This window comes from Lichenostomus cassidix, chromosome 9 (genome assembly GCF_008360975.1).
Source record: "Lichenostomus cassidix isolate B80296 chromosome 9, HeHo_3.0, whole genome shotgun sequence".
NCBI lineage: Eukaryota > Metazoa > Chordata > Aves > Passeriformes > Meliphagidae > Lichenostomus > Lichenostomus cassidix.
Genome location: NC_139490.1, coordinates 1,168,038 through 1,190,822, shown reverse-complemented (window position 1 = coordinate 1,190,822; position 22,785 = coordinate 1,168,038). Strand labels below are relative to the sequence as shown.

General features: G+C 46.9%; 1 protein-coding gene and 2 long non-coding RNA genes across 6 annotated transcripts in view; 2 read left to right on the top strand and 1 right to left on the bottom strand.

Moving 5' to 3' along the window:
* The window catches only part of LOC146433032 (uncharacterized), a 119,736-nt gene that overhangs the window by 73,366 nt on the left and 23,585 nt on the right, over positions 1 to 22,785 (top strand). The gene's annotated exons all lie outside the window — the stretch shown is intronic.
* The window catches only part of VEPH1 (ventricular zone expressed PH domain containing 1), a 61,600-nt gene that overhangs the window by 26,256 nt on the left and 12,559 nt on the right, over positions 1 to 22,785 (top strand). For 3 of the 4 annotated variants that reach the window (XM_085068903.1, XM_085068902.1, XM_085068904.1), the window contains exons 6-10: positions 3,467 to 3,633; positions 4,664 to 4,873; positions 8,663 to 8,883; positions 14,293 to 14,502; positions 15,735 to 16,129. In XM_085068903.1, coding sequence (XP_084925029.1) covers positions 3,467 to 3,633; positions 4,664 to 4,873; positions 8,663 to 8,883; positions 14,293 to 14,502; positions 15,735 to 16,129 — 1,203 coding nt within the window. Of the gene's footprint in view, positions 1 to 1,397; positions 1,492 to 3,466; positions 3,634 to 4,663; positions 4,874 to 8,662; positions 8,884 to 14,292; positions 14,503 to 15,734; positions 16,130 to 22,785 lie in introns of those variants that run through there. The other variant, XM_085068905.1, reaches the window with a different exon arrangement.
* Positions 6,907 to 8,519, bottom strand: LOC146433034 (uncharacterized). Its single transcript, XR_014853910.1, has 3 exons — positions 8,149 to 8,519; positions 7,294 to 7,393; positions 6,907 to 6,986 (listed from the first exon to the last, which is right to left on the bottom strand). It is a non-coding gene; the product is annotated as an uncharacterized LOC146433034 (long non-coding RNA).

Sequence of the window (22,785 nt, the reverse complement as noted above, 5' to 3'; positions counted from 1 at the left end):
TGCTCTCCTGAAAACGCAGATAACAAATTGTAATGTCAAAGCAATGTATTAGAAACCTGAAAAATTAGAGATGATGTTTTTTCAGAAAATTTCTTCACTGGAAGGGACTGTCCAGGCAGGTTTGGAGTCCCCAAGCCTGGAGGTGTCCAAGGCAGTGCTCTGGGCTGGTGACAAGGTGGGGATTTGGCACAGGTTGGCCTCTGATCCTGGAGGGCTTTTCCAGCCTCAGTGCTTCCATGATTTTCATGTAGACCTGTGCCGAACCCGAGTCATCCCAGAGAGGAAACTGATCCTGGTGTTTGGGCTTTTGTCTTAGGAAACTGCATTTGGAGTTTCTCTGGGCATTCCCTGGGCACGTTTTTCTTCCCAAACTTCCCAGACTCTGGGATGGGCAGAGCTGGAGCTCGGGGCTGCCTTTTCACACCCCAGGGTCCCTCCCTGCCTGCCCTGCGGCCATGCAGTGTCCCCAGCTGCAGGACACTTTGTGCCGGAATTGTGTCACTCCCAGCGTGTGGTCTGCTCGGCAAGGGTGAGAAATCCTAGTCTGGAAAGGATTGGGGGTCAGGGTGGCAGGGAAGGAGGAGGGAAGGAAGGTATTTAGGGAACTGAGTGGGATGTTTTTCCATTCTCACACAACAAACGTGTTTTCAGGCTCTTAGTTTAGATTAAGGCGGATGAAGCAAGATTGGGAAAAAGTGAATTATTCATAATTCCTGCTATCCCCTCCGGCTGCCCGAGCTCTGGGAATCAGGAGACTGGGGAACTGTGTGTGCATAAATCCCTTAGAGACCACAAAGGTGTGACAAACAAACGGCTCTGAGTGTCCCGTACTAACTCAAACATGAAAATACCAGAAAATGGCAAACTGGGTTGTGCCCGGTGACCTTTGCTGAGCTCTCTGAAGAACAGACCCAACCTGGGCTATCTGGCTTTGTTTGCAGTGAGCACACCGGTTCTTCACTTCAAAGCAATTCCATGTCAGTGAGCTCACTCCAGTCTCACTGCACAGGGAGGGGATTGCTCTGAATTGCCTTTGCTTTGGGTTTATCTCGGTTAGGGAACATCACCCAGCAGTGTTTGCTGCGGGGAACTGCCCGAAGCTGAGATGCACAGAGTAGTTTTTGTTCGGAGGTTTGGTGGCTGCAGTCCATCCCCTGCCTCATGTGTGATTGCATCACTGCTGATACACCCCACACTGCAAACGCTCCTTTGCCAGACTGAATAATGAGCTTTCCTTTCCAGATCCCTTCCTATCTGTGACATCCCAGCTTAGGCAATAGCATGGCTCAGGTTGGTGTCTTTCATGCTTAAAGCTGTTATTTTTATTACTCCCTCTTGGATTCCTTCCCATCACACTTCTATAGCTGAGAGGAGTTTTGTCTGTGCAGGAATACGGGAATTCCATCTTTTGCAATCATTGCTGAAATTTGACTGGAGTTTAAGGGTTCTGCTCCATGTGGGCAGAAAACTTCCAGTGGAAACTAAGGATGGGTAAGTGCAAAGAGAGGATTTAGTGCTGGAAGCATGACATCACCTGGAGAGAAAACAGTTTTTGGTGTATTCAGTACAAAGTGCTCCATTTTGAACTATGAAGTGAGTCTAGAAAAGACTATTCCGCCATAAAATATGTATTCCACTGAATACATCCTCTCACCTTTATATCATGGAATATTGTGAGTTGGGAAGAACTCCCAAGGATCATCAATCCAACTCCTACTCTGCCCAGACACCCCAAAAATACCACCCTGTGCATCCCTGCAGCTCTGGCAGCCTCAGGCTGTGCCCATTCCCTGGGGAGACTGGGCAGTGCCCAGCACTCTCTGGAGGAAGAACCCTTCCTGATCTCCAAGTTCTCTGGGTGAGTTGGTGTTTGGCATCAATCCTGTGGAATGTTAGTGGTGACTCTTCTTACCCAGATCCACTGGGAACATCAGGAAGAGATTCACCCAGGGAATGTGGTTAGAAAATGGCCAGAATGGAGCGGTTTGCTCATCTTTTTAGGCTGATTCATCAGCAAATCTCTTTCCTTTGCCCCTGGCCTTTGTGATTGTGTAGAACAGAAGATAAATTTGCCACATCCATGGGGGGAGGTGGGGTGTGACCTCCCTTTGGCACTGCTGGGGCTCAGAGCAGCCTTGGGGAAGCAGGCAGGGATTCTGCAAGCAGGATAAGGTGCAGAAGTGTGGCTGGCTGGAGAGGAGAGACACTCCTGTGAAGGATAAGAATCCCTCAAGGATCATTACGAGCTGTTGGACTCAAAGCTGTCTGAACCTGCAGTGAGTTATGTGCTCTTTTCTTGGCTCAGGGCTGTGACACCCAACTGTGTCCTGGGGTGCATTTTCTGCATCTGCCAAGAGCCCCACGTGCTCCAGGCTGAACCCAAATATCCTTTTCCTACCATCCATGAACAGATCTGCTTATCTTCCAAAATTATCCGGCTCAGATCTAAATGGGAGAAAAAGCAGCAGGCCAGAGAGCTGATTCCTCTTGGAAACCAAATCCAAAGAGGCCGTGAGGACTTCCAAGGGTTTACAAAAAGGATTTTACAAAAAGGAGCCATGCTAGGCTGCAATAGGCAGATGTTTTCCATATGTTGCTCGAGTGAAACTTAAATCCATTGAGGCAGGCATGTACTGCATTGTGAAGTTATATATTTTGGTATGAGCCTGGGCTTCAAATTGAATTATGCACAGACATCTTAAGAAAATGTGTGAGAGAGGGTTTAGCATATCTCTGTCTGTCTGCAGTTGGCTCTCTCTGGCTCCTCTCTACTCCTGGAAATGGCATCCTTAACTATTTCTGTTCAAATGCATGTTTAGTTCTCCTGTTAACCAACTCTTCCTTCCGTACGATGCTTCTCTAATTTGAATATCTGAATCTCAGTGAAGGAGAATTATAGTTTTTGTCCTTTGTTGTTTCTCTTTGTTGTTTTTCTTTGTTTGTTCTGTGTCATTTCTCTCCTTCTTTCTCTCTTCTCTTCTTTGTTTTTTTGTTAATTGCAATCACACGTAGCTTGGCCTAGGACTCCACAGAGCACCATCCAAATCTGAAAGCTCATTAAGCAGCATTCTCATGATGTTCAGAAATAAGATGATAATTAATAGGAATTGGTGGGGTTTTTTTACACAATGTTGTTATGCCTGCAATGATTTGTTCTAATTTGGTAATTTATTTGCTTTCTTCGCCCAAAATATAATTTTCTACCATTTTCTATAATTTTCTACAGTTTTCTTTAATTTTCTACAGTTTTGTGCCTCCTTGGTTTTGTGCTGATGATCCTTCAAGGCTGGGTTGGAGCAACCTGGTCTAGGACAGGCATCCCTGCCCAGGGTGGGGAGTGGAACAAGATGATCTTTAAGGTCTCTGTACCCCAAGCCATGCTGTGATGTGTCTCCAGGTGTGTGCAGGTGCTGAGGGCACTGAGTGACACTGACCCTGTCCCTGCCCTGTCCTGCTGTGTCCCCAGGGAACTCCCTGCTGCTCCGTGTGCTGCCAGCCCTCTTCGAGAAGCGCCCAGAGCCCATCCTGGCCCGCCTGCCCGAGCTGGTGGCACCTCTGTCACAGCTGGACCCGGCCGAGCAGCACCACCTCCTCAGGCTCCTGCTCATCGTGGCCAGGAAGAGAGAGCTTGGGGTAAATCATGCTGGGAATGTCTCCCTGATAAATGTGTGTGTCTCACGGGGTTGGTGAGGGGGGAATCCTCAACATGCCTTCCTGCACTAATTCTCTGTAAATCCTCAAATTCCATTCCAAGTTCTCCACCTGGTCATAAGGAGAACAGAACAATGACTCTGCTGGACCTAAAGGTTTGGGTTAAACCTTTTGTTTCCAATGGGTTTGGCTCTTCCTCTGTCAGCTGAGTGTGAATTCCCATAACTCTGTCTCTGTCAGAGTACATGAAGTGTATGGAAATCCATGTCAAGGACAATTAAAATGATTTAGGAACTGATGAGAACTGATAATCCTTAAAAAACAGAATGGGTTGTTTTATGCCCCATTCCTGTGTCTGAATGTCTTTTCCACAGAGGCAGCAGTTTCCCTGAATCCAAGGTGCATTAGTGTGCTTTGTATTTACCTAAATTAATCCCTCTGTGGGAATTTGTGTACACTGCATCCTGTTTGGCAGATGGCTCCAGAGACTACAAGGGTTCTTACAAGAAATGACAACTTACCTGCAGCACTTTTATTATGCAATGAGGGTTTTGCCCCTTGTTTTCCCCTCTCTTCCAGCTCCTGACCTTGTCAAGTTGTTTAGCTTCCGGCAGAACCCAAAAATTTCTACAAGCTCTTTAATTTACTGCATCATTGGGGAAGGCTGAGTCTTATGCTGTTTTTATCAATAAAATATAGACTGGCCTGGAGCAAGGAAAATATTTGGTAAAGGTGTTTTTTTGGCCTTTTTTTTTTTTTTAATTGGGCATTTCCTTCCTTATTTATGCATAACTGCCATATTTGAAAGCAGAGCTTACCCTTATTCCATATGTTCAGTTGAACTTGGATTGACCTCAGCAACAGCTCCATGCAAAGGTCACCAAGGGTGGAAAACTCTTTTATTAACCCAGTCTAGTGGTTTATTTTTATCACTCTGCTGGTTGTATCTCCTCTGGTTATATGTGTTCACAATTCAAGATAGAGATTCAATTTGTTTCTGACTTTTTAATAGGTGCTGAAGGAGTGTTTGCCATTTTTATTTGGCCACCTGAGAGATCCCAACCACAGTGAGGTGATTCTAAACATCCTTCTGGAAATATCCAGCTATGAACCAGCAGCCCTGGCCCCTTTCCTTCCAACACTGAAAGAAATTGGGGAGAATTTCCCCAGTTTGATTGGGCAAACAGCAAAGATCTTCGGAGCTGTTGGACATCTCGATGAGGTGAGGTGGGAAACAAAAGGACTTGGTTGGTTTTGGGGTTGGGTTGGTTGGGGCTGTTTTCATCTTGTATGAAGTCGTACATCCACATATTTCCTTCTTCACAAGTAACCAGACTGCCCTGCCATGGAATCATGGAATGGTTTGGGTTAGAGGGACTTAAGGACCTTCTTACTGCAGTCCTTCCCCATTTGGCATTATTTTGGGTGTGTATTGGCTGAGCCTGGCGTGTCTGAGCGCCGTGGGTGCAGCACAGGAAGACACCATCCTTGCTGTTTCTACTGATCTGGAGCTTTATATTCATTTAAAATTAAATTTATCTTGCAAGAATCAAAACCAGATTTGGTTTGGCTTTGTAAATCTTGTTTCTGTTGTGTGGGAAGAGGAGCCAAAATCCCATTGAGGCCTGGGAGCCAAATGAAATTTGTTGTTCTCTCCTTGTTTACTTCCATCCCCCAGTAAGTTTTACTTTTATAAGATCTGCAGGTGACCACATTTAATTCTGCATTTAGTATTTGAGAGTCAGCATTTTCTAGAAACGTTACAGTTCCTAACCAGCTACTCCTCAGCTGAGCACAGCTGGGCTCAGAAGTGAGGGATGTCGTTTGGATTCTGTGTTTTGGGGTGTTGAACCAGCTCTCCCCATCTGGGTGTCTCTGAGGCTCCATTTCCGCTGAGCTCTGCTACTTCAAAGGGGCTGAATTTATTTATTTTGCCTTTTGTTGCTGGGATTGTTTTATACCAAGAGTAAGCGAGGAACCAACTGGCCCTGCTGTATGTCATGTCATGCTGGAAATTGCAGGCTACACAAAGTTTACGGAGACACAATTCAAGGAATATTTTCTCCTTATATTTTTAATATCATAATTATATTAATTTTAATAATTTTAATATAATTTTTTTTCCTGTTGGTTTATGAGGATGCACCAAGCTACTGAGTGGAACATACTCAGCCTGCACTGAACAATTCACCTCCAATCTCTCTGGAGTAAGTGTTGAGTAGCTGGCACTCTGTCCCCTGTCATGAGTCTGATTTTTTAGGAAGCTGCTGACTCAGCAGCATGGGGAGGACACATTTGTCATTTGTTTGTCACTGACATCCCTGGGACTGTGCACTCCAGACTCAAAAACAGGGATAAAGCAACATGCAAAGGGTGGTGGAGGTGAATGTTCCAACAGGAGATCGATGTCTCCTTTCTTGTTTTGCTCTCTAAAAAGTTAGGAAGTGTGAATGATTCTGACTTGTGGAAGGTCTTGAAATCAGGGAGTGGTTTGGGTTGAAAGAACTTAAAGCTCATCCCATCCCAGCCCTGCCCTGGGCAGGGACACCTTCCACTGTCCTGGGTTGCTCCAAGCCCTGTCCAACCTGGCCTTGAAAAAGGAATCATCTCATCTGAAAGGACAAAAAATGCCTCCAAGGCCAATTCCTGAGCCAAAAGGTGAGATCATGGAATCAGAAAATCTCCCAGGCTGGAAAAGACCTCCAAAACCATGGAGTCCAACCATCAACCCACTGATGGTCTCATCTCCCAGCCCCCATCTCCAGGCCTTCCCAAAACCCTCCCTCAAAAAATCCCATCCCCAAAATCCTCCCCCCTTCTCTTTCCTAGCGTGGATACACTGCCACTTCTTAGACAGAAATCAGCATCCTCTGCCCGGCCAAGCCAAACAAGTGGGGAAGGAAACATCAATGGCAGAGCTGGAATTTTGTTTGTTGATGTTTTATTTCGCTGGAAGGTTTGCCTGGGGAAAAGAGTTGGCAAGGATTGAGGCTTGGCCCTGGACGGTCCAGACTGCAGATCTGAGCAGCAAATCCTTGCTGGCTCCTAGAAAAAGACTCTTGTGCTTCCATGGACCCCGGGAGAGAGGCAAGCTTTGGGTTGGAAAGGTTGCCCCTTGTTTACACACACCACTCGTGTTGGTGTCAGCCACACTCTCGGGGGGAAGTTGAAATCAGAATTTCTCCCTTAACCATAAATTTGTGCAAAGCAAAACCACCGTCTTGGGGCTCAGGGCAATTGGACACTGCAATTTATTTTTTTCCCCTGTGTTTTGAACCAGCTGGGAATTGGAGCTATTTCTGAAAGCCTTGTGATCTTTTTGTAGTCTCCTGAACCTGTTTTTAAGAGAAAAGCACAACACTTTGCCACACCTCATTGCCTGTGCTTTAGCTCTTCACCTTGTGGCAGATGTAAAGCCATAAAATGCAGGGGCTGCTTATGAGAAAATACATGAAAATACATCAAATAGGCATTGCTGAAATAACAAGGGGCTCTGTGCATCCAAACAGGCTTTCTGAACCACTTTGGATAAGAATTGTGGCAGGGATAACGGCTGCTTTCATGTCGAGCTATTTTGCTGTAATTTTGTTTTGTGTAACAGTTACATATTATATTACTCAGGCGAGTTTATTGTTCTTTTACCTCACTCCAGGCGAGTAGCAGCATTTCAGCATGGCTGGAGACTCTCCAGCTGGATCAAAGTGACAGGAAAATGGTCAAAACTGCTCCTCCATTTAGTCTGCTGCACAGTTTGTTTAGAAAACAAAAAATGTGTTTTAAATGTTAATTGAGCCTGTGTTTATCTCTTGGAGGAAGGATCGGCTTTCAAATAAATGAGTGACTGTGCACCAAAAAGTCAACCTCGTTCAAGCCTTTGAGGAAGCAACTCCTCCGTCACAGCCCAGCCCAGGGTGTAGCTGGAGTTTTCCCCATATGGCTGAAGGGAAATAATTTCTCTGATTCCCTCTTCCCATTTATCTCTGTCATGATGCAGCAGAGCTGCTTTTCCCTGAATTACGTTGCCTTGCTGTTCCAAAAAAGCCTTCCTCCTGACGCTCTGGCCACGTCCTGCCAAGCCCCCTGGGTATTTTTATGGCCCAGCTGGATTTGGAATCAAACTTTCAGCAAGTTTTGCTCCCTGGTTATGAGTCCTGGAGGAGAGGAAGGAGTAGGGCTGTGACCCCGCAGGGTGTGGAGCACGTGCATGGCACACGACCTCCCTGCTGACCCTTGGGAAGAGGAGAGCTGTTGATTTTTGCCTTTGTTTGTGTTTCAGCACAGCCTCTGAAATCCAAGTATCTCCCAGTTTCTGGATCATTTTGCTGAGGACCAGGTGGGCTTCCCTGAGTGGAGCCAGACCCAGCTACCCAGGGAAGGATCTGATGAGAGTTCCTCAGTTAATTGCCAGTTTTTCCACTGCTTTTCCCACTTGGGTATTTTTCGAACAGTGGAACCCAATGCAATTAGGATAACCATAACAGAGGAACCATAAATAACCTGGAGATGTTCAGATCCAGGCTGGGTGTTCCCCATTCCTGAGGTGTTGGTTGGAGCAGCCTGGTCTATGGCAGGTGTCCCTGCCCATGGCAGGGGTGGCACTGGGGGATCTTTCAGGTCCCTTCCAAGCCATTCTCTGGTGTCATGGAACAGCTGAGCCAGAGGTGAAAAGGTGAAAGGAGAGATTGGTGCTGCTGGTGCCCTGATCGCCCAGCCAGGCTGATCTACCAACCCTGAACATTTTAGAGCCCTAAAGAGCCTTTAGGGATGTGGCTGTAGGTCTGAGGAGGAGACAAGATGTCCTGAGTTAGGCTGGGTTAGGTAACACCAAGAGGAACAAAAGCCACTTCAGTGTAACCACAAATGAACTGGATTGGAGGCAGCTGCCTCTGTGTCACGGTGGTGCAGCCACTCTTCCCCAGGGACAGTGACTCACGGCGAGCTCACCAACCCCTCACAGAACCCAACAATGAATTTGTGTGTTCAGAGCTGCTCTTATCTCCCCGCTGCCCAGGAGCGAGCCAGAACATCCCTGCTGTATCTGGTGAACCAGCTGGCCAACATGGAGCACTCCTTCCACCACATCCTCCTGCTGGAGATCAAGAGCCTCACGGACAGCTTCTGCAGCATCCTGGGCACGCAGAGCAGGGACATCTACCGCATGAGCAACAGCTTCAGCGCCATCGCCAAGCTCCTCCTGCGGCACCTCGAGCCTGACGGCCTGGGGACAGCCAGGTACTGGGGGTGACAAACCTCAGCCTCCCCAGGGCTCTGCAGGGCAGCAAAACCCCATCAGACATACTCACATCAACCTGTGAATGATGTCCTGTTCTGGGAACTGCAGAGAAGCAGGACAGGGATTGAGCCATAATTATAATTATTATTGTAATTATTATTATTTACACAACCCACCATGATGCACCAATTTACGGTTGAAAATTACTTTGTTAATTAAAATACTGTGATATTCCTATTCCTTACATTCTGTGCTTAACACTTATAAGATAAGAGCTGATTTTTGAAAACCAGGTGGAGTGGTGGCAGCCAAGTACTGTGGGGCTGACAAACCTCAGCCTCTGCAGGGCTCTGCAGGGCAGCAAAATCCCCATCCAATATATTCCCATTGCCATGAAAAAAGCCATGCCCCCGATAAGTAGACTCAAGCAAGCTAAAATGCCTCAGTTAAAAATAAATCAGTGAAGTCAGGCCTCACAATTATCATTGAGTTTAAAATGCCCACTGAGGGGGGTGAGAACAATGGCTGGCAGAGCTCCCCAATGAAGATTTGCCTAAAAAAAGTTGAAAAAAAATTTCTCAAGCATCCACAGTGAGATGTTCTGCTCACTCAGCTGCTTCTGACTGCATCCTGAGGTGAAAGAGTTGTGATGTTTGTCAAGGTGGGGATAGAAGTGTTATTTAAATACATAGTGGGAGTCACTTCTAATTAGTGAGAGACTTATAATTAGAGTTGTGTACACTGCAATAGGTCAGGAGGGCACAGAGGAATAGTGCTGCTTTGAAAAAATGGAGCACAGATGTCAGAAACTCCTCACAGTGAAGGACAGCCCTGGAGCCAGACTGGCAGCAGTGGAGCCAAAACAGTGAGGTCAGTGGAGAAACAATTAATTGGTGTCCCAGAGAGAGGTGAAAATGAGAGAGGAGAGGAACCCAGAGAGAATCCCTCATCTGACTACAAGGCTGGGAGAAATGTCCAAGCCTCACCTGGTGGCAAAACCTCACCAGAAATCAGCCCTCAGTGCTTGTTTCATGAAATATTTCACAAGAGACAGTGAAAAGGCCAAAGAGGAGATGATAACGTGAGCAGGAAAAGCACCCAGCTCTTCCAAACTAGCCATGTTTACTGGGAAGAACAGGATGCCAGGTGCCACTTAGTGAAGGGACCAGGAGGATGTCCTGTGTTCTGGAAACTGCAGAGAAGCAGGACAGGGATTGAGGCATAATAATAATAATAATAATAATAATGATAATAATTTACACAACCCACCGTGGTGCCTCAATTTATGGTTAAAAATTGCTTTATTTGTTAAAATTCTGTGATATTCCTATTCCTTATTATATTCTGTGCTTAACACTTATCTCTATAAGAGAAGAGCTGACTTTAAAAAAAAAACAGTTGAAAACAAGAAAAGGTTTTCATCAAAATCTGGCTGTTTCTCTCTGAAATTCTTTTTGTTAAGAAGTGGCTGAAGAGTAGAAGCTTTGCTGTCTGAGTGTGGTTACAGATGATTTTCCCTCTCTGCTCCTTGATTTTATTTCTTTCTTTCTTTATTTCAAATTTCATTCCCTCCCCAACCCTCTGTGCCTTTATTATCTCAACCTGGCTGTGTGAGATCACAGCAAAATACTGATTTTCCAGTTTTTAGTGATTTAGTTTTGTTGCAGGCCTGTATCAAGCAAATCATCATCTAAATCAGACAAGGCTGAATGAGAGTTCTCTGCTGATTCAGGCAGAGTTGATTCCCTCTCGACCTTGGGAAGTGGGATTCATCCAGATGTGGACAGGGAATTGCCCTCCCAGCTGTGCAGCTGCTGCAGTGCTTTATAAAGAGCAGCAATCCAGAGTGTTTGTGCTGGGACAGGAAAACAGGGGTTTAAACTGTGTGCCTGGATTATAACCATTCCTCCCAAAACTCGTGTGTTTACATAAGGAGAAGCTGATTTCTGCAGAGCCATGGCTGGCCCGGCGTTGTTTGACACAGGGAATTTTACATGCAGGGACTGCAGAGCTTAATTAAAACCAGGCCTTGCTCTGCTGCTCCTTACTATCCCAAAATTGCAAGTTATTCAGTCCCAGAGGGGCTTTTAAAGAGCATATAGAGGGTTTTAATGGACTTAGCCAACCTAGAGGGGCAGTGCAGTCAATTAAAAGGAAGGAAAGGTTCAAAGTCCTTGTTCTGGGCAAGAGCTGAGCTCACCAGGGCTGCTCATCTCAGTGCTGGGGCTGCTTGGAATTGTCCTTATTGTCTTTGACACTGAAAGAGGAGAGAATTTGGTTGAGTACAAGGAAGTTCTTTGCTCAGAAGGAGGTGAGGCCCTGGCACAGGGAAGCTGTGCTGCCCCTGGATCCCTGGCAGTGTCCAAGGCCAGGCTGGACAGGGCTTGGAGCAGCCTGGGACAGTGGAAGGTGTCCCTGCCATGGCAGAGGGTGAAATGAGATCAGCTTTAAGGTCCTTCCAGCCCAAACCATTCTGGGATTCTGTGAGAGAGGAGCCTTGGATTTAGGATGAGAATTCAGGTCAGTAGAATGGGATGAGCTTTAAGGTTCTTTCCAGCCCCAAGCATCTGTGATTCTCTGGCAATTTTATGATCTTTTCTCCACCCCTTGCCTCCAAAGCTGTGTGTCTGTCCTGTTTGAGGAGGTGACTGTCTGTCCACTGACAAACCACAAGCACCTGATCCATCCTTGTGGCCTCCATGTGCACACAGGTGAAGCCCTGGCCACAATCCCAGGTGAATTTTCAGCAATCTTCCTTTGGGATGCTCTTTTCCCCACTGATGATGTGCTAGCAGTGCTGCTGCTCTGCAGAAATGTCCTTTACACCGAGAGATTGAGGTGCTTTAGTGCAGAGGATTTCAAAGCACAAAGCCATCAGCAGCCTGGCGCTGTCTCTGTCCTTCTGGTTTCTCCAGGAGCTCCTGCATCCTCCTCCTCTTGCAAAGAACTTTGGTGTAAGCTGATCCAGCAGCCTCAGCAATGCTCCAGCTCCTCTGCCAAGAGTGCAAACAATGGCTTGTTTGAGTGGAGCTGAAGGGGAGCCCAGCAGGAAGAGCTGCCAGGCATCCCCACGGGGTGGGATGGAGCCCAGTGGGGTTTGTGTGGGGTTTGTGTGGGGTTTGTGTGGGGTTTTTGTGGGGTTTGTGCTGCTTGTGGCTCCCCAGGGAGCTGCTGGGAGCACAAGGCCGATGCAAGGAGAGCTCGTGGTGCCCAGGGGGTGTTTGGTGTTCCTCTGCTTCCCCCTCAGAAATGCTGGTGAGGTGAGGTGGTGGCTTGGGGAGCTCATCCTCCACACCCTAGGGGTGACTTTTTTCTGCTCCACACATGGAAAATAGGATTCATCCACGTTTCTTTTCGAACCTGAATGATTTTATGATTCTTCAGGAGAACTGTTTCCTTGTATTCCCTTCACAAAGCCATGGGAGCTCCACAGGAGAGTTGTGGACAAAGCAGTGCTGTTTAAAACATCATTTTTAATTCCAAACATCACCAAGGCTCCCTGGTTGGGGTCTGTCACTCCCACAGCCCATCAGTCCATCAATCCCCTCTCTGTCCAGAGGCTTTGCCCATATTTACCCAGGGAACACAGGTTTTCCTCAGTGCTCCTTCCCCACAATGGGAGCAGTGTTGGGAGCTGTGGTGGAGTGACTGCTTTCCAATAAATTAAATCTTGTCCTACATCCCCAGAAAGATTTGTTAGGAAAGGTCACATCAAGGGTCTTTATTACGGAAGAATATTTTTCAAGTGCTCCTCAGTGTTAATGTATTATGAGGTCTTGCTTAAATTAAAAACAAAGCAAGACAAAACTTGCCAACTCCCCCAAGAAATATCCTGAACTGCCTTTATCAAAACAAGTGAGAAAGCGCATTTTGTGATGCCGCATCTCTGGTTGTTTTTTAAAAACCTGGCAAAATTAAACATTTTACAATGGGTAATTTGAAGTTTGGGGAGTTTTTAATGATCTTCCCCACCGTGAGCGTGACTTGTGAGGCTCTGCTGTGCTGGAAAGGCTGTGTTAAACCTCTCATTTGTGGTTTTATATATCCCTGTTTCACAGATTTAGCTATTCAGATGTTTGTTCATTGGGGGAAAAAACCAGAAAATCAAACAAAGAAACGGTCTGAAGCAAAACAAACTTGTTTTAGAGCTGGGGGTAGCATTTAAAAAGCAAACACAGTTTTTTTGTCCAATCCCCCTTGATTCTCTGAGAGATTCCTGCTTGCTTTGTGCTGCCTCCATGATTTTTTGTGCCAGTTACTCCAGAGTGGGATGGCAATGTGCACATCATTTTTTGTGCCAGTTACTCCAGAGTGGGATGGCAATGTGCACATCATTTTTTGTGCCAGTTACTCCAGAGTGGGATGGCAATGTGCACATCACCCCAGCAGGAGAGGGAGAGAGGAGGAGCAGTGATGCTCTTGCTGGGAAATCCAGTCCTGCTGCTGCTGCAGAGTAAAGATACTCAAAATCCAGATTTCCTGCAAATGGCCAAATATTCAAGGAGCTGAGTCTCTCTGCAGGCTCTGAGTGATGAAGGAACCCAAAAGAAGTCATTTTCAAAGCTGCTGGAGGGAATCCAGCACATTTTTACCAGCAGATTTCGTTTTGTCCTTTGAAATTGACAGCTTCCCTTCAATTTATCTTAAAGCTACCTCTGAATTTTGTATTAAAATGTTACATATTGTGGCTGCCCCTGGATCCCTGGCAGTGTTCAAGGCCAGGTTGGACAGGGCTTGGAGCAACCTGGGACAGTGGAAGGTGTCCCTGCCATGGCAGGGGTGAAATGGGATGAGCTTTCAGGTCCTTCCAACCCAAACCATTTCATGATTCCCTGATTCTGTGATTTTTAAGAGTAACAGAACAAATCCAACACAAAACTCTTTGTCCTGCAGGCCTACAAGTTCATTTTAACTCTTCATTTTCTCTTCGCTGAATTGGAATCATATTGCTTAGAACTTTTCCAGAGTTTTAAGAGGTATTTTTCTTCCTCAGAGTGCAATAATTCAGTTAGAACTGCATGTACTTTGGTCAAAGCTTTAAAACCACGGAATTCTATAAACTCTGCAAATAGCTTATGAAAATAATGCAATAAGTCAGTGTTTAGCAATTTTGAGAGAGTGGTTTGAGTTCAGATGAAACACTTTTTGACTCCCAGGGAAAGAGTTGTGATTTCCCTATGCAGACACAGCACATGCAGTTTCTAATCCAGGGCTGTCAGGGATGTTCAATGTTCTGATGCATCAGAGAAATTAATCTAGAAGATGTTCTTCAAAATAACCTAAGGAATCTCTGTTTAAACATAATTATTTTACCAGACCCAAAACACAAGTCCCAGGCAGAAACACAGCATCAGCACCATGACCTCAAAGTGCTGCCAGGGTTGAACCTCTGCTTTCTGCTTCCTCAGGATGGAAAACGACCCTGAGGAAGAATGTCCTGTGCCACTAGATGATTTAAAAGCTGTTGTGAATGGCAGTGAAGAAGATGAAAAGCTCCAAGTTAAAATCCAGGCTTTTGAAGAGAAAATCAATGTGGACAACAGCACCCCTGGCTCGGTGAGGAGATACAGCCTGGGCCAGGTTTCTAAAGAAGAAAGGAAGGATATGAGGTTTAACAGGTATGGCTCTGGAAAATGTGTGAGGGGTTCAGGGAGATCAGCTTTGGCATAAAAATTTATCCAAATATAGAGGGTTTGGTCTGCCCATGTGATACCCACAGGCAGCATCAGCCTGATGTTAACCAATTTTTGTATCCAAAAATTCAAATGCTGGATGGCATTTTTCCAGGTCATTAATCCTGGAATGGGTTGTGGAAATGACCTTAAGGCCCATCCAGTGCCACTGTCCCAGCCTGGCCTTGGACACTTCCCAGGATGCAGGGGCAGCACAGCTTCCCTGGGGAACCCATTGAATCTCTCTGTGAAGGAAAATAATTGCATAGAGATACCACAGAAAGGAAGGAACTGAGAGCTTTTTGGGGATGTTATCACCAACAGCATTTATCAAATGTGTCCCCAGTGTCCTCAGGCTGTTCACAGCTCCACACAGAGCTCTGCTCTTCCTGCTCCAGGAGTTGCCCTTTCAGTCCCTGTTGCTCTCTTTGCTTCCCTCCATCCCCAGCAGAGGATCCAGGGCAGGAATGGTCCTGCTTCAGCGAAATGCTGCAGGATGGCATGTTTATGATGTGCTGGATAAAGCAGCCACACCACTCCTGTGGTTATAAGATCCTTGCAGAGGAGCTGCCTTGCTCCCCCATGGCAGATGTTGGGATATGTGGATATTATTTGGATATTATTTCATTTCACTTGCTTGTTAAAGCTTTGGAAATGCAGATTTCCCAGAAGGTTCTTTCCCCTGGCTCGGTGAGCCCCACAATCAGCTCGCTGCACAGAGCACATTTTGGGGTGAACAGAACCACTACTGGGGTGAATAGAACCAACAGAACCACTGTCTGCTGAATCTTTCTCAATATAAGTAACTTTGGAGTTTATTAGTTAATTTGAACAATCTCATTGTAATGTGTATTAATTAGGAGATACCTGTTTTTCCCAACTCTAAGCTGTTTTTAGAGGTTGAACCAATCCAGGTTTACAAAGCTCTGCTACATAAGGCTGAAAGGCATATTTTCAGATGGAGCAGACATCATGACTAAATCAAACCTTCCCACAAACAGAACAGATAGCAGAAACCCTAATAACACATTCATAAATCTTTCACTAACAGATATAACAATGATAACTAAAGTTATGTGATTATTCAAAAAGACTTTAATGTTCAGAGTATAAATTTGGGGGGATTTTCATGCCCTGCCCCTATTCCAAACCCTTTTTCCTTCCTCCCTCCCCTGCAGGTCCAAGAGCCTTGCCCTGCACGCTCTGAGGATGAAGGGGCTGAGCTCAGAGGGGGAGCAGGACGAGGAGAACGGGGAGATCCCTGCTGGCATCTCCTTCTCTGAGATCTACCTCAGCCAGGAGCAGGAGAAAGGGCATTTTGGGGTCCATCCTGAAGTGATGCACGTGGGGAACTCCCTGATTTCACACCCAAGTGCTGATTACCTGCAATCTGCCAGTCTGCCAGAACCCACCCCAGAGAAGGCTGCAGAAGGAAGGGCAGAGGCAGCCACAGGCCCTGGGGAACAGCAGGACAAGCTCTACCTGCACTTGAAGGAGAACCTGGGGAAAGTGAAGGAGTATGTGCTGGAGATGGGCAGGAGAATTCCCATCCCAGACCAGTGTGTGATCGAAGGTAAGCGGCAGAAGCTTTTCCAATTGTAACAGCTCTAACACCACCCAGACCCCCTCAGGGCTCAGGAAAAGGGGAGCAAAGACCCCCAGCACAGGCAGGAACTGCAGTTTTATCAAACAATGCCTTTCCCAAATGGAATGTTCTGAAACCTTCCAGGATCCTTTTCCTTCAGGCACACAGCACATCCCTCACCTCTCCCAGCCTCCCGTGAGGGTTCAGGTGAATATTGCCCTTTGGATGTCCCAGGAATGAGCCCTGAGGGGGGCAGAGCCTGGGGGCACAGGGCAGGGCAGGGCAGGGGAGGGCACATTCCCAGCTCCAGGCTGCAGTTATGGAGCTGAAAAATCCCTGGATTTATATTTGATATCAAATCCCTGCATTGCTATCCAGGGATCGATGTGTGCAGGATGGCCATGTGCCATGGGCTCTGGGCTCATCTCTGAGGCTCCTGCTGGCTTGCTTTGGGGCAGATCTAGGTCTCCTCCCTCATTATCAAGTTATTCAATCAGCTGGATGATGCCAACACAAATCAGGACCCTCAGGGCAGCACATCCCAACCCCAGAGCTGCCTGGGGCACCCAGGGTGAGATCCCTGCTGGGCTGGGTTGGGTTGGATCCCATCTCACAAACCCCTGGTGGGTTAATGCTTTGTGCTTTCATCCCAGGTGGCTCTGTGATGCTGCTGCTCTTTGAAGTGAATATTTTGGGTTAGGTTGGGTTGGGTTGGGTTGGGTTGGGTTGGGTTGGGTTTGGTCAGGAACCTTCTGCTTATTCCCTTTGAGGTGAATTTGTCAGTATCCAACCCCTCACTGGTGGCCATGAGCTGTTCACAGCCCAACCCTTCCACAGACCATGGTGATCCCAAAGAGCAGCTGCCTCAATAAATTTAATTTCATTTAATTCAATAAATTGAATTTTCAGTCACTTCAAACATCACCTTCTAATACAATGTCACTTCAGCTCCAACAAACATCAATGAAGTTGATAAAATATTTATTTCTTTCTCAGTGGTCAAGAAGTGGAAAAGCAGTTTCCACTCATAAAAGTGATATAATTCCCTCTATATATTTTTAAAAGCTTATGCTTCTGAAGAATTTCCTAAATACCTTAAATTCCAGGTTTAATAGTTGAAATAGTTATTTGGTAGAATTAAGGATAAAACTTGTGTTCCATAAAATTCCAGTGAAAACATGAGAGTGAACAATGTGGCTTTTGAAGTGCTGAGTGCTCTGACCCCTCACTAATGAAATCCCATATATTGAATATTTTTTAATGTATTGCTCAGTTTCCTTTCTGCAATACCTAATATGATACGTCCTAGGCATGTGACTATTTCCAAATTCATTCAAACTATTGTAATTTCCTGAAAATCCTCAACTAGCATTCCTAGGGAAATTCCTTGAGTAGGGACACATGTGCAGAGCAGAGATTTATGGGATTTGTTCTAAATCTGTTGAAGAAATGCAGCCCAGCTCATTCCCCAGGGGACAGCTCTGTTAATATTTCAGATATTGCATAAACCTCTCCAAGAACTGCACTTATTGCACTTCAGAGATCCCCAAACTCTAACAAGGCCCACTCAAATGCGTGTTTCACATTTCAAGAACGTGTTCAGAAGGAAAAAAAAATCAGAAAATCTTAATAAACACAGTTGGCTGATTTTCTGTTGGCTACGTGGGAGTCTGGACTGGAAATGTAACGTGTGAGACATGGGAGATGTGAAAAGATAAGGACTTCAGAGCAACTGCTCATGACACAGAATATTTGAATATTTGAAGGAAATAGTGGCAGAAGGTGTTGCAAGAACCTCCCTGGATGAGCAATCCAGGGAGTGCACATTGCCCAACGTGGCCTTTCCTTGCTCAGCCCTTCCCCAGGATTTCCAGTGCAGCTCCTGGCGGCCAGCAGGGTGCTAATGGCAGTTAGGAGAATTTCTGAGGGATGATGGACCAAATTCTGGTCTTTTATCCAGAATTCCACCCTCTGCTTGCATTTCTGCTGGTGTCTGACCTTGGAAAGACTGTCTGGGAATGGGGGGAACTCCTCATTGCTCAACCCCAGCTGGGGATTCCTCCAGAAGGTGGTGTGCTGGTGAGGACAGAACCTGGGGAACATCCCAATTCTCCTGTAGGACCTGTCAGATCTGGGCACTGATGTCACAGGGAAGGTGTCCCTGCCCAGGAACTGGAGGGTCTGTAAGGTCCTTTCCAAGCCAAACCACCCTGGGATTGTCTGCATTAATGAAAGCCTCAGTTTGAAGGATAAAGGAGAGAGTGGCTGCAGGAGTGTGAGGAAAATCAGAGACCTCCGTGTGGAGATAAATGGACTCAGCAGGCTGGAGAAGAGATTTGCAATATCAGGAATGACTGGGAGGATTAACTGAGTGTCTGCAATGATCCAGGTGCTGGAGAACACACAGTGAAGTTGTCAGAGGCAAGTTCAGAATACACAAAATAAGCACCTCTGCTCTGCTGAATTGTCTGTGATTTGCAAATTGGCTTTTCTGCTCTTGAGGCAGATGTTTGCTGGGTAGGTCTTACCCCTCACAGAGTATTTCTGCTTTACAGGGTGTGATTTGAGGCTCCTTGTTGACTTATAAGCTCATTCAATTTATATCCCATGTCCAAATGGATGCAATATGAGCTGGAGTGTCAGATTTTACAGCTGGGAAGGGCTGCAGGTTAGGAAGTGTCAGGGTGGATCCACGAACTGTCTGTGACAGTTTGAAGATGCTTCATACAGACCTTGAAAAAATGCCATGTCAGCTCTGTTGTTGAGTATTTCTTATTTTTGGCTGGCTGTGCCTCGGGCAGGGGAGAGCTGGGAATGGGGTGCTGATCCTGCAGCAGGAGCAGAGTTAGGGTTGGGCTGTTGGCCAGAAGGTTTTATCCTCAGCAAAGGGCTAAGCTGGGGTGTTTCACAGAGCAGACAAGCTGCAACACCAGACTCGTGTGCATGAGGGAGGTTTTTGGAATAGCACTGCAGTCAGAGAGGGGATTTGAGCTGGGGTGGAAAGAAGGAACCCAAAACTACAAAAATCCATTTATTGGTTCAGTTCCTGCTTAGTTTGAAGCCCTGATCCACATCTCTGCCATACCTGCAGCAATTTGAGGCTTTTTTTTTTTACATCGTGTTTGTCACTTTAAGCCTCTTAATCCTGGAGATATTTCCCTCAAAAAAAAACCAACAACCAAAAAAAAATTAAAAAAAAAAAAAGGAAAAAACCAAGCCACCATATTTGTCAGGCTCTTCATGGAGTTCAGTCAATAGTTTCCCTCAGCCCCTATTTTTCCAGCTGGGTTGGGATCCTGGATCTTCCCGACCCAGACCCTTCCAACCCAACCCACCCATGATTCTGGGGTTTTAGGTGTTATCACCTGCCAGTTCTGGTTTGGGGATGACCAGAACATCCAGCTGGGAATGAGATCCCCCCAGGTTTTCCTGGCACAGCCCCATTTCCCTGCCTGGAGCACAGGAGCCCTGCAGACCCACCTGCTGCAGCCTTGCTGCTCTCACCTCGACCCTGAGCCCTGGGGGATTTCTGACTTGCTCTCCTTGTCTCCCAAGAGCTGCCAGAGTGGTGGATCAGATCCATGGCCATGTGGATCCTGCCTTTAGGGGTGGCTGGGTGCAGATGATTCCCAGATACCAGCCTGTCCATCTGCTGCATTTGGTTGTAACAAGGGCAGGTCCTTGTTTTCCACTCGAGTTCTGCTGGATTTTTAGGTAATTTGGGTAAAAATCCAGCACACGAGCTCAGAGCTTTGTGTGTGGAGTGAGCTGCTGGAAAAGCAAGCATCTGATAATATCTGTGTGTGGAGGATGCTGAAGGATTTGCCATCTCCAGCCTCCTTCTGAAAGGACAGAGCCCTGGGAGAACACAGAACCATTCCCTCCTCACCCACTGAGGTCACATCCAATGACATCCCATGAAAGACATCAGAACCCTCTTGGAGCAGTCACCCTGGCTCCCCAGTGCCATGCAGGAGGAAATCCATGCAGCACACATCCCGTGGGGCTCCTGGCAGCAGGAGGAGGCAGGGGGAGCAGGTTGCAGCTCTGGCCCTCAGTGTGGTTGTGATTATGTTTTATGTGGTACTGAGGGATAATGGGGACCAGATGACGGCGTGGATGGAAAAGCTCACTGCTCCCCTGCAGTGCTCACCCCTGCTCCGGCCTGATGAATTCCTGCATTCCATCAGCCAGGCCTTGATTGGGAACAGATGGCCTTGGGTCCTTCAGTGGGATCAGTGGGATCCCACATTTGGGGAGAGCAATCCCAGGGAGCAGCGCTGCTCTGCTGGGCACCACAAACCTCAGCTGCCATTTCATCCATCCCAAAGGTGTCCCAAAGGTGGGGGAGGCAGGGAATGGGAGTGATCCCACCCAGGACAGCCATGGTGCTCCTGGTGATTGATCCACGGGGAAATTCCTAGTGCCACAGGCAGAGTGCTGGGAATGTGCCCAGCTGGTCACTGGGAATGTGCCCAGCTGGTCACTGGGGATGTGCCCAGCTGGTCCCTGGGAATGTGCCCAGCTGGTCACTGGGAGTGTGCCCAGCTGGTCACTGGGAGTGTGCCCAGCTGGTCCCTGGGAATGTGCCCAGCTGGTCACTGGGAGTGTGCCCAGCTGGTCACTGGGGATGTGCCCAGCTGGTCACTGAGGATGTGCTCAGCTGGTCCCTGGGAATGTGCCCAGCTGGTCACTGGGGATGTGCCCAGCTGGTCACTGGGAATGTGCCCAGCTCTTCCCTGGCTGCACTCACACACCTGTAGCACATCCTGGCAGCTCCACCCTGCTCTCCAGGTGGCTTTACCTGGCAGCTGGGACACTCCTGCTGGGTGGTGACATCAACCAGGGCATTGGACTTGGATGGGGCTCAGAGCAGCCTGGTCTGGGGGAAGGAAGTGGAGGTAGAACAGGATGAGCTTTAAGGCTCTTCCAGCCCAGCCAGGGATTCTGTGATGATTTTATGACTTCCAGGCTGCTGGATTTGCCTGTTGGATGTGAAGTCTGTGTGCTGAGTGCCTCGTTGTTGGTGACCAGCCCTGGCACAGCCCTGCCTTCTCCGTTAATTTTAGTGTAGCTCACTGGAGGTGAAACCTTTGCACTGAGTTATGCCCTGCACACAAGTTAGCAGTGTTAAAAACAACATAAAGCAGCATTTCTTGAAGCTGCTTGCTTTAAAAATTGCCTTCTCCTCCCATAAACATATTTATTGTTTGCATACTTTTTTGTGATCCAAACTGAAGAGGTCAGGCACAGGAAACTGAGGAAGCTGAGAAAGCTTAAACCCAAAATTTAAAAAGTTGCATCCATTTCTTATTGGTTCCATGCTTATGTGTGGGTTTGATTCTATTTAGGAAATTTATGAGCATACTTTTGCTCCTATTAACAGATTTTATTTAATAGTAAAGGATTACCAATGTAAATCAAATCAAATAATGCATTAATTGTTCCCAGAACCAGTGACTCTGTACCCTCCTGCTTTAGCCCAGCATGTTAAGCTGGAATAGGTAACAACTGACAGCTCTACTGACATTCTTCTGGTTATATTTTGCTCCTTTTCCCAGAAAAAGTTCACAACCACTGGCTTGTGAACTTTAAAATTGCAACCTACATTCCCTTATTTCCTGTAGGAGAAACAAGTTGTTGCAAATTCCCTGGCTGGAAGGCAGAGACTTGACAAGAGTTGGGCTGAGAAATGTGCCTTGACTGGAGGAACATTTCCTTGGGGTCTTGATAGCCTTATGGGGCATTTGGTGACTGGGTGGGGTGGGTTTGTGAATTGTGTTGCTGTTCACTTGTTCTCTTGGTTTAAAATCCTTTCCTTGTGGGACTTGGACTCTCCTGCCAAACAAGCACAGCCAGGCTGAGGAAGGAGGAGAACTCAGCAGATAGTGAGAGCACACAGGGAAATGGTCTTAAACTGCCAGAGGGCAGGGATGGATGGGATTTTGGGAAGGAATTCCTCCCTGGGAGGGTGGGGAGTGGCTGGGATGGAATTCCCAGAGCAGCTGTGGTTATCCCTGGATCCCTGGAATGTCCAAGGCCAGGCTGGACAGGGCTTGGAGCAGCCTGGGACAGTGGAAGGTGTCCCTGCCATGGCAGGGGTGGAATGGGATGATCTTTAAGGTTTCTCCCAACCCAAGCCACTCCATGATTCCATGACTCTGCTGACATTGGAATAACTGACATTCCCCACTATAAATGGAACCTGGGAGTTCATTGCAAGCCATTGAAAAATGCACATAGCAAAGGTGGGTTTGTCATGAGGCAGTGCTGAATTGAGCACAGCAAACCCAGCAGAGCAGCCCTGAGTTACAGCTCAGCTCAGTCCAGAGGCTGTGACATCGTCTGGTGTGGAGTTAAACACACAGTGTCCACCATGGTATGGTGAAGACACTTTACTGCAAAAATCCAGGGTTGTTATACTGTTAGTTTGTTCTGAGTTTCCATACTTGTGAGGCACAACAAATGTGCTTAACTAACCACCCCAGACCAGATAGGAACAGCATCAGGTGTGACCAACCACAGCCCCACTGTGAGCACTGATTGTTCTAATAATTGTTTTACAATAATCTAACTTGTTTCTCACGTCCAATTTAGCTGAGTCATTCCCAGAATGCTTTTCTAGTTAGCCAAAGTACCAGAAG